The 11,760-nt window shown below is 34.7% G+C and overlaps 2 protein-coding genes across 2 annotated transcripts in view; both read right to left on the minus strand.

Moving 5' to 3' along the window:
• The window catches only part of LOC125840836 (homeobox-leucine zipper protein ATHB-9-like), a 46,998-nt gene that overhangs the window by 34,854 nt on the left and 384 nt on the right, over nt 1–11,760 (minus strand). Inside the window, exons 3-6 of the mRNA XM_049519807.1 lie at nt 11,613–11,687; nt 11,420–11,526; nt 11,079–11,268; nt 10,785–10,973 (exon numbers count right to left, since the gene is read on the minus strand). Coding sequence (XP_049375764.1) covers nt 10,785–10,973; nt 11,079–11,268; nt 11,420–11,526; nt 11,613–11,687 — 561 coding nt within the window. The remainder of the gene's footprint in view (nt 1–10,784; nt 10,974–11,078; nt 11,269–11,419; nt 11,527–11,612; nt 11,688–11,760) is intronic.
• LOC125840877 (homeobox-leucine zipper protein ATHB-14-like) overlaps nt 8,901–11,760 on the minus strand; it is a 39,400-nt gene continuing 36,540 nt past the window's right edge. The window contains exons 17-18 of the transcript XR_007443766.1: nt 9,277–9,312; nt 8,901–9,034 (exon numbers count right to left, since the gene is read on the minus strand). The gene's annotated coding sequence lies outside the window, so the exon portion shown is untranslated. The remainder of the gene's footprint in view (nt 9,035–9,276; nt 9,313–11,760) is intronic.

The raw sequence follows: 11,760 nt of genomic DNA on the forward strand, positions 1-11,760 counted from the left end.
CTTGAAGTAGGGTCGACAATTTAGTTGGTTGTTGGCGCCTATGAATTAGAGTTTATAGTTCCTTAGGTTACATAAGTTTGTAATCTTTTGTTGAGGCTTAGAGTTAATGAAGTTGAGTTAAATCCCTACATAGGTGTAGGTCATGGTTTTTTTTACCCCTTTATAAGTTGAGGGTTCTTCATGATTAAGTAATTTGCCATTACTGTTTTTGCTTTACATAACATAGTTGTTGTAATCAGTAAGGAACAAATAGAATATACCCGTTCCTTGGGAAAATTTAGGGGTCAATATTCCAACAATATATTTTATACTCATATTATACTTTATTATTTTGGAAACATTAATTTACCATTTATTATAAAGAAACTAACATCTTGATAGTAACTCAACTAATTTATGGTAGTTTTAATCATGTCAAATTTATTAAAGTTTGAATTTGTGGCACTTGACATTTCTGGAAAGAACTATTTGTCATGGATATTTGATACTGAAATTTACCTTACCGCTAAGGGTCTTGGTGATACTATAATTGAAGAAAATGAAGTGTCAAGTTAGGATAAAGCAAAGGATGTGATTTTCCTTCGCTTTCATCATCTTGATGAAAGCGTGAAGGTCGAATACTTGACAATGAAAGATCTATTTAAATTGTGGGAAGGTAAAACCATCTTAAGGTAACGGTATTGCCAAGGGTTTGTTATGAGTTGATTCACTTCTGATTTCAAGATTTTAAAATCGTAGTTGAGTATAATACGACTTTATTTTAGAATCACTTCCCAATTGCAATTATTTGGAGAAACTATAAAAGATGAGGATATGTTGGAAAAGACACTTACTTTTCATGCTTCAATTGTCATATTACTCTAGCAATATTGTGAAAAGGATTTTCAGAAATACTTTGAAAGGATCTCATGTCTTCTCGTGATTGAACAACATAATGCTCTTTTAAAGAGAAATCGTGAAGTCCGTCCCACTGAAATTGCTCCATTACCGGAAGAAATGCGGTAGAAGCACACAACCAGTCTGAAATAAGATAAAATAATCAGAGCGATTATATTGTGTGTGAGCGTGAAAAGAACAAAGGACGATATAATAAGTGTGGAAGCAGTGATCATAACAAAAGGGAGAACAATATGGGTTCTCAAAATAATCCTTCAAGATGCAAAGTTGATCACTGTCATCGTTGTAGCCTGAAAGGTCAAATGGTGGCCCCCTGAGTATTTCGTCATGTTGTATCAAAATTCATAAAAAAAAAAAAAAAAAAGGAAATAAATATGGTGCCTCTATTTCTAATGTCCGGATGCAGTCACATTTGAGTCTTAAAAGATGATGATACCCCATATTTAATTAAGAACATCAACTTTTAAAAAAAGAAGAGAAAAATGGGGTTTAATCCATCACACGTGATGCTGAATCTTTTTCAGCTTTTCTCCAACCTTTTACGCAGCGGGTTTTAAAAGATTATGCGGAAGAAGAAGCAACATATATAATAGCTTCAAGTCCAAGATGATTGATAGTTTTAATTGGGTAATTAAAGAAGTACAATTTCAAGCAGCACAACATGAGTAGCGGATAACTACTTATAACATCATATTACGACAACTTTTGAACAAGTGCATTTGCTTCCGGTAAAGGCCTCATTCGGTCAATAAATTTTACTTGACTTATCTTTTTATGATCATGAATTTTTGTCTTGTTTTTGTGTACAAAGATATCGTTAGTAAACAATTGTCAATGGATTGTTTCTTCATCTTAAGCACTAGTTTAGTATACTTCTCCCTAAGGAATGGGATGAACAAATCGTATAAGTAGGACGTTGAAATAGCTAAGTATATATATGAACTACATTTATTATGAAGGAGTAATTTAAATGAGATTTTAACATGCATGAGATCGATATGATGTGATTATAGATTGATTGAAGGGAGGACATACATTTTGCTTGAGGTAACAATTATGGTATTTCAACACGAGTATTGTGAGTAGTAATCTTACCACAATTTGTATTTCATGATTTTTACATGGTTTATAAAGTAAATGTGTTATCGAATGTTTTGAACTTGCATGTGGGACAAGTCTTTTACTGGATATGATACTGAAAAGATTATTTGAGATGATCTCATTTTTATAAGATAGAACGAGTTTTACACTTTTTGAGAAATGGAATTTTTGACATGTGATTGTTAAACTTTGAAATAATATGATTTGATAAGACTTAAATGCTTTGTTCGATTTTGAAATGCTTCTACCGAGTACAAGAAAAGTATAAATGAGAATAAGGCTGGCAACGGAACCGGGAGGTACCGGTACCGGTTCTGTCTCGGTTCCGGATAGTACCGGCTCGATCCGGTATTGTGCCGGTCCGGGAGGGGTAATGGGACGGAAACCAGGATTTACCGGTCCGTCCCGATCCGGTTAGTCCCGGTTCCGATCCGGTTCAGAACAATTTTTTATTATTTTTTTTAAATCTGAAATTTCAAAATTTATAGCCGTTGAGAGCCGTTGGGCAATGTGTTTTGGGCCCCACCAACGGCTCTTTCACCCCCATAACTCCCATTTACACCTCCCTACCCCCCAAACTTTTTTTAATACCAAAACTACATTTTCATCCTTTTTTTAAACTATAAATACCCCTAATCTTTCATTCTTTTCACTCACAAAAATATCTTCTAATCTCTCTACTCTCTAAATTCTCTTATTCTCGTTAAAATTACGAATTTGGTCTTTGGAAATTGGAGCTTCAAAATTCAACTTTCAATTTTCTGCTTCCGCCTTCCGGTCATACACGTCTACTTTTTTAAGTAGACGTTTGGTACATTCGTTCCAACTCACTTTTCATTTAGTTATTTATTTGTTTGCATTTAATTATTTATTTTGTGAGTAATTAATCTCTAGTCTCTACTTATTTAGTTGTTTATTTGTTTAAAACTTTGCTAATCATTTTCGTATTATATATAATTTACTCACTTTTTATATTTGAATATGGATTTCGGAAAAAACATTATTGAAAAGGGTAAAACAACCATAGTTAATTCGTTCACTAATTTATCTAGCTCAAAATCCAAGAAAAATAAAAAAACCGGTAGTACTTCTCAATCTAAAACTAAAAAAACTTCTCAATTAAGAATAAATACGGATGATTATACGCATGTTGATGAACTGTTTTTAATATTGATAGTAATAGTGGATTAGATCCTTATCATGAACATTTACAAAGAAGATTTGGTAATTTTGAAGAGGAATTACCTGAAGATGATGAACATGATGATGTTAATGCTTATGTTGATAGTTTTGATAATAATGTTGATGAATATGATGATGATGAAACTGAGCCACCGTCGGCTACTAGTCCCACTCCCAATCCCTCTTCCCCGGCTTCCGCTCCCTTTCGTTGTCCTGCTCCCGTTCCCCCCGTGCATCCTAGGACTAAGGTAGAACGCGCTAAAAAATCAGTTGTGTGGCAATTTATGACTCAGAATGAAGATAAAACACAAGCTATTTGTAATAAATGTAAACATAGAATGAATCATAAAACTGTAGGAAAACAGGGTGGGACGGGACATTTGAGTAATCATTTAATGTCATGTTGTAAAAATGAATTTTTGCATGCTAAAGCTGTAGCCGAAGCTAAAAAAAATGGTACCACCCTTCCTCAAAATGTAGGAGTAGAGGGCTCTAATATGGTCCAAACACAATTAAATCCTTCTAATGTTTCTGGTTCTAGTATACAACGGTCATATAGTAGAGAAAAAGATCTTGAAGAATTAGCTAAAATGATTGTTGTTACGGGTTTGCCATTTAGTTTTGCTGAAAATCCCGATTTTATTCATTATATTCAAATTGTGTATAATCCACATTTTAAAGGTTTTACTAGAAATACAATTAAAAAGGCTATCTTAGATTATCAAGCTCAACATTTTCAATATCTTCGTTGTTTATTTTATTATAACAATTGTAAAATAGTTATTACTTCTTATATGGGCCGTAGTGTAAATGGTAATGATTATTTCACTATTACTGCGCATTGGATTGATGAAAATTGGACTTTGTAAAAAAGAATTTTAGGTTATAAATGTTGTGAAATGCATAAAACCGGTAGATATATAGCTCAAACAATTATAGATGTTTTGCAAAACTATGGAATTTGTGATAAAATAAGTAGTGTCACATTAGATAATGCTTCTAATAATAGAACTGCTGTTGAAATACTAAAACCGTCTCTTTGCCCTATTTATATTGATGATTTTCATATTAGGTGTGCTGCACACATATATAATTTGATTGTTAGAAATGGTATAGCAATGTATGATGATGGTTGCACAAAAGTTGAAACTGCATGTCATTTTATTTTTAAATGTCAAGTTAAGTCTAGACGTAGAGATTTTGAAAATCGTTGTCGTGAATTTAATCTTCCACCTAGAAAAATTCCAAAATCAGTGTGTACTAGATGAAATTCTTTATTTGAAATGCTTGAAGTTGCTTATGAATGTAGGAAACCTTTACAAATGGTTTGGAATGCTCATAATTCAAATATGACATATAGACTTGATGATAATGATTGGAATGACATAAAAGAACTTATAGAATTCTTAAAAGTTTTTTATTTAACTACAAAAAAAATATCTGCACTTTATTATCCAACTATTTGCTCTGTTTTACCTAATATTTGTGCTATTTCTAGTAAATTTTATAAATTCAAAAATAAACCAAGATTTGAAGAATCTGTTAAGAAAATGATTGAAAAATTTAAAAAATATTTTATTCCTGTTCCTCAAATTTATTTAACTGCTTGTTTGTTAAACCCACATTACAAAGATGAAGGTGCATCACGAATGGTTGATAAAATATATTTTAATTTGGGTATTGATAGTGAAGATGATGAAACACCTAGTTGTCAAGATGTTAAAGATAGTATAAAAATTGAAGCTAGAAAATTGTACGACTTGTATAATTCTAATATAAGGAATGTAGTACATAACGAAGAGCCTCAAAGTTCTAGGAGTAGATATAACTATGACTCCCTTCCTACGGCCCGTAGAACTTCTTACGATTCGTAGAAAGGACTCATAGTCACTGCCTCAGTGCTAAAATCTGAAAAAAAAAATCTTTTCAACTTTAAATTTCCAATTTTCGAGGTGTTACACATTTACAGTACAAAAATTTATTTGGTTAAAGAAATTCTTTTAGCATTTGAATATTGCAATGAATTCTAAGGGTCACATGATTATATATTGTGACAGTCAAGTGTCTATCACAATGAATCCTAAGTATTATAGTAAGGCCAAACATATTGACATCAAGTATTTTCCTACTTATGAATTGATAGTTGATCTTTTTACAAAAGCGATATCTAGAGACTTGTTTGAGAAACATGTTAAGACTCTAGGTTTGCGTAGGATATAATAACATTTATGTATTGTAAAATAACTTGGTTGTTATAATATTCTCATCAATATATAACTATTCTGAATCTATATTCATATCTCATATGCATGTGATAATGATTTTAGGAATAAAGAGTATCAAATAAGTCACGGGATTGACTCTCTCACACGAGCAATCACATCTTCATTGGAGAACGTGAAGAGATGATTTTCACTAGCATGTTATGACTTGTTCTATAAACAAGACAAGCGACGCTCTAAGAAAATGAGTTTAAGGATCACCAAAGAGAGAAACTGGGGTTAAACATTTAGAGGTGTTTAGACCAAGGTCTGTACGATGTTGGATAATCGAAAGAATGAGGCACATGCACCAATATGAGGTGAAAACATCGTAGTACGTGTTTTATACTACGTGTGTCAAGCAATCAATGGATTAATGAAAGAATGGTTCTCTGATTCTTCATTGTGTGAGATCCCGAAAAGTAAATTAATTTTATTGGAATACCCTTAGACATTTACTGATTCTTGAAGGTTCACTCAATGTTGGTACTTTAGCATGTTGCTAATAGTTATGAATGATTTGGCAATGTAGTGCATGTCTAAGAAAGCACTTGAATTGTAACAGATAGATTCAAGTAGAAAAGAAAGATGATTAATTTAATAATAATGTAATTTACATACACATGCTGACTATTACTCTAACCATATTGGTGTCTAGTGTAATTGTGTATATAAAGCTAAACATGAACTCGAGTTAACCTCTTTAAGAGGATGAGGGATCGAATAAGTAACTACTGAAGTAGTGAATGAAGTATGAGGTATTGTGAGTAATATATCCTTATATTAGTAGTGAATTATTTTCACGTGTGATTCGATTCCTATGTAGGGCTTGTAAAACCTTGAAGGCGAGCCTTGATGCTCACAGATCGCACGAACTATTTGTCGTATGAATTGTGTGTCTAGTTGATATCATATTGTCTTGGGTCTTGTCCGCCATATGTGAAGTGGGAGATATAAAAAAAATTGAGTCTTGAATCGCCCATGTGGAACGACCCGATCTGATCCGACCTTACCAACCCGATCTAATCTTATTTAATTTCTGAAAAAGAAATAATTAAGGATAATTCTATTTTGTTTCTTAAAGAAGAGGGAATAATTACTACTTAGTTACTCTTCAACCTCTCTTTATAAGAATAGTCTTCTTCTTTGGTTGAAAAAAGAGGTGACATAGAAAACAAAAACCGAAAAAGAAAAAACGTATCTTTTTTTCAGAATTCAATCAACATACTAAAAAGACACTTAGTTTGTGATAATTGCACTCCATTTTCTCGAGAGACGAAGTCCATTTGGGCTGTTTCAAATTGATGGCAAATTCAACTCATTCCGCTGCAAGTTTTAGGTACACATACCATCGTCTTTGCTTTGTTAACCACGAAAAGCATGAACATAACAAATTCGGACATTCCCCTCATATATATGCAAATTATTTCACAAAAAATAAATAAATACTTGCATACATATATTCAACTAAATTTTACTTGCAACATTTAAATTTAAAGGTCCCTACCATATAGTGGTCCCAATAGTTTTGACTTTTGGGTTTCATATGCACTGCAAATTCCCATGTCTCATTGATTTCACAGAGGGAAATTTTTTTATCAAACTTACAACAAACTCTTTCTCTGTCCTTTCACATTTCATCATGTTGCGGTCCTCACACAATAATGTTTTTACCAATTTTTTAATAAATATATGTATGTTCTTGAGATACAAATTGAAATCAGGTTTTCAAAGACGTGGTATTAATTTAAAATGGAAGGAAACAATTCCTAGATGTAGGTGAGGACATGGTAGGGTAGATACCAAATATTAGGGGTGAACAAAGTCGAAATGAAAATTACATTAAATCGTAAATCGAGTTAAGTCGAGAAAAAATCCGACTAGTGGTTTGATTTGACTTTAGTTTGGTATTGAAACAAACTCAATTATACTTGGATTGATTTGGTTTCAACTTTAAAAAGTCAACTCGAGATCAAACTAACTCGACATTATATATATAATTTTAATAATTTTATTTTATACATAAAAGTACTTTGATGTAATTTGTTGTAGTGACCCTCCAGGTCATTTCCGCTATTTTCCGATCTGTTTAGCAATTAGAGCTTTCATGTAGTGGCCCCAGGTTATTTATGACTTGCTGGGATTGATAGTTCGGTCGTCAGGTCGTTTGTTTGAGTTTTGTGCAAGTTTCCTTGTTTTGGAGCCTTTGAAACTTGAACGATTGACTTTGGTAAAAAATTGAGGAAGACGGTTTCAAAATGCAATTCTGACGGTTTCATCAGCTCTGAAAGCGCCACTTTAAGGCTAGGGGCATGATTGGTTTGGTCCCCGAGGCTTTCGATGTGAGTTGGTGTCGTTAGGCGTTTTAACTTTAAAGCTTAAGTCAAGGTTTGACTTCGTTCAATATTCTTGGTATTTGTCAGCGCGGTTTACTTTAGAATGTCAAGTTTGGTGTAGAATGACCTTTCGTGCGGTCTCTGAGGCTTCCAATCTCATTTTGAGTCTTCTTACAGATTTTAGTTTAAAATGGAACTTGGGTGAGAGACCCACTTTTCTTCGAGACGATCTCGTATGAAACTTCGATGGATCTATTGAGTCTCGAATGCCAAATTTGATGGGATAGCATATTTTGTTTGCGCGCACGGGATTCCGAAGAATTCCTGAGCACCCCGTCGAAGCTTTTTCAACTCTTAATGTTCAGTTGATACAGCCTTTGCTTGTGCATCTAGGTTTGGTCTCCGCATTCGCATTCGTGGAGAAAGGGTATGCTTCGCTCTGCATTCGTGGACCAATTCCTGTGTACACGGACCAGGTCCCGCGTTTGCAGAGGTGGTCAGTTGGATCCGGTCAAGATTGACCTCATTCATTTTTAATTTGTTTGTTTCCTCTATAATCTATTTCAAAAGAAATCTCTTTCGATTTATGACAACTCTTTAATTTCAATTTTTTATTTATATGTTAAAAGACCACAAAATTTAAAAAATATTTTGGTGCATTGTACCTATCTTAATTTAAGATCACAAGAATCAAAAGACTTTGTTACTTCTTAAAACTACATGCCAAATCAAAACCAGACAAAAAAATTAAAATGGATGGACTATGGAGTAGTAAATAGAAAAGAGGTTAAACAAGCTAGTCACGTCTCACTAGAAAATCAACATTTTCCTATTGAAGTTGACATTTGATAAACCATCTTTTAGAATGTACCATCTTCTTTGGCGAAATGACTCTCAAGAAACAAACTCAAGTGGTACCAACTGCAATACATCCAAATTTGCCTTAACCACTTAGGCAGACCACCTAATTAGTACACCTCACAAAAGGAGACATTCAGTTTCAAAACAATCTAACTCCCTAAAGACATCCAACATAATTGAATAGGCAGCAAAATAAGGATCCTGCAGATAACAGAAAGGGCATTTCCTACTACAATAGATATAGAGTTGGGATCCAACCACACAGTTTATGAACATAAAAGCTAGACAGTGATTGGAGTCATCATCGTTGAGAACCTTCCATGCTATGGCTTGCTCATATGATATTGGCCTCCCCATGCTAGATACACATATTCCTGCTGGCAGATTGGCAAATCCCTAAAAGCACAACAGAACAATTTGTCAAATTCTTCACTTACTACCTATACAACATTTTCTTGTATGAGTTGATAGCATGTAGTTGATGAGTGGTCTAGCACTTGTGAAGTCGAAACGAACTTGGTTGGTGCTAAATACTGCAGTATCAAATTTTGTTCTGGTATTTATTGGAACTAGTTTGTTTTTCATGTTTGCTAAGTTGAAGGATGTATAGAATCAAAATATGATGGTAGTAGTCTAACCTGCTGCATTATCTTGGAGAACTCCGATAGAAGGACCTTACAACCAGCTTCATCTAGAATCTTATCAAGCATTATATCCTGAAGAGCTAACAAAGTGGTTTCAAGCATGTCAAGACCGGCCTGGTTTGCAATGTAAAAACTGCAGATGCCTGCATGTCAAAGTTCACTAACTAGTTAGGTATTGTTTAATCTCTAGAAAGAATCTTGGAGAACTACTTAGTATTGAGATTAATTCATGGTTCAGAACAAATATAGAAGCAGTATACTGACATTCATTTTTACAGAACAACACATTATTGCATCACTATGGTGCCACAGTTGTTTCAGAACAGCATCACCGGCTTGAGAATCAACCTGGAACAGGTCTCCTCCTGTATGCACTCTGAAATATAATTGGGAAATAGTGAGACCAGGTAAAACACTCAATGTCACTGCAAGCTCCACGCAAATAATCAGATATCAGCTAGTCTTTGAAGTTCAAAGAACCAAGTATAAACGAGGTCAAAAGTAATTCTTTTTCCTACTTCACTGCAATGACAGGTTGATTAATGATATGAAGTTTTACACATAATGATGCAAAATGTCACAGCAATGACGTTTAAAACCCATACCTATAGCTCCGGGAAATCCACCTTGCCAAAGTGACAGCTTCAGGTGACCCAGGGAAGGATTTAGGTGTTAACTGAGAGCTGAGTCGAGGAGGTGCTTTGGCCTTTGCAACTCTCTGAACAGAGCCTATTATACTTCGTACATATTGGCGAGCCATTGCAGCTACATTATCCTGGTAGTGACTCTCAAAAGTAAACTGGAATGCAATTGTCAAGACTGAACGATGGTTGTAATTGCCTGCTTCAATTTCACCAGCTGGACGTGTCCCACTCCCACCAGTTCCAGCTTCTAGAGTCGAAGCTAAATCCAAGGTCCGAGTTGCTGCAGGGACATCCTGTACCATAAGATTAGAGAACTTTTAGGATAAACAATCCTCATGTTTTTGTTTGGATACTTTTCAAGCGTCAACAATGAATTTTCACTGTCTGGACCAGTTAAAATTTAGAAGTTAGTGACTGAACAGCTAGACGTTCTGTACACAAATTACTGAACTGATTTAGGTTCCAGTGGAATGACACGGAAGCCAGAAGGAAGCAATGGAGCATCATCACCAAAAGATTCATCAATTGGTGCAAAAACAAGCTGAGCACAGGCACCTGCAGCATTCTCATCAACTCCACTGCATAACTGAAACAGTACTTAGATAATTAGTGAACCGAAAATGTCAAAAAGCACATAAAATACAATTTGAGATGTGTATGAATTCTCAACCTGTAACAAATACATATCCCGTGATAAAGCAATGTCCTCTGGTGAGAAAGCAGGACCGTCTAGACGTACTACCTCAAGAAACCAGATAAAGGAAAAGTCAATCCACAAAATGATTCATCTGTTACGGAATATAGACAACTTCTACCAGGGTAATAATTATAAAGTAGAACATGTTAAGACTGTGCTACCTCCTTGTGCTCCACAGTCTGAGCTAGGGGTAAAATGACCTGGCTACTTGGGAAACCACCTGGTCTGGCACAAGGGACAGCATATGGACTGGCTTTAAGAGATGCAGAAGAATAAGCATCAACCCCATAATCTGCCCATTCGGAACGGTGCTCCCTAAGGAAACGTCCAAGCAAAGCAGGGGGAACATTCTACATAAAAGAAGTACCAGAAAGAGATTAATACATATCCACAAATTGGAAAACTGATGCTAATTCTGTTAGTTTACACTAATTCAAATATCAAAGCTAACATACCTGAAGAAGCATTGATGCCCTGGCACACAGAACACCTCCAAATGTAGGGAGTATTGACAAGGTGTTGTACTGTGAACCAAGGAATTTGCTTGAAGATGAGTTTATAGCAATTGTTACATCCTCTACACCATCACTATCCATAATAGTCCAACCATCATCAACAAATCCATTAACAGCATCATTAAATTCCCTGTAGTAAAAATATCATGGATTAAATTCTTAAAAGACTAGTCAAAACTGGCAGAAAGCATAGCATTGACAAAAGCTTTCATTTACAACTGTGACAGTGCAGTATATATTATTTTTAAGTCTCTAACTGAATAATTGGTTTGTCTTCTTACCTGCATAATCTCTGACTTAGTGCCCTCAAAACAGCAGGTTGGCGACCCCCTGTGTATTGGATCTCTCCGCTGGTTTCTTGTGCAATTTGTCGTATGTGTCGCAAGGCCTGCACAGAGTACTCCGCAACTTATTAACGATTAAATCAACTTGTCAGTCTGGAGATGAACATCCAACAAATTCAAAATTCCTTACAGCCATAGTCATCTTCTGAGCAAGGATCTTGGAAGACTCATAAAGTGGCCTCAAAACTTCAGGGACACTCCAAGCCTGAGCACAGATGGGGTATGTTCAACTACAGTAATCTAAAGAAATCAAAATATCAATCAACCAACATTTTTCA

This window comes from Solanum verrucosum, unplaced genomic scaffold (assembly GCF_900185275.1).
Source record: "Solanum verrucosum unplaced genomic scaffold, falcon-dt-bn FXZP01000194.1, whole genome shotgun sequence".
NCBI lineage: Eukaryota > Viridiplantae > Streptophyta > Magnoliopsida > Solanales > Solanaceae > Solanum > Solanum verrucosum.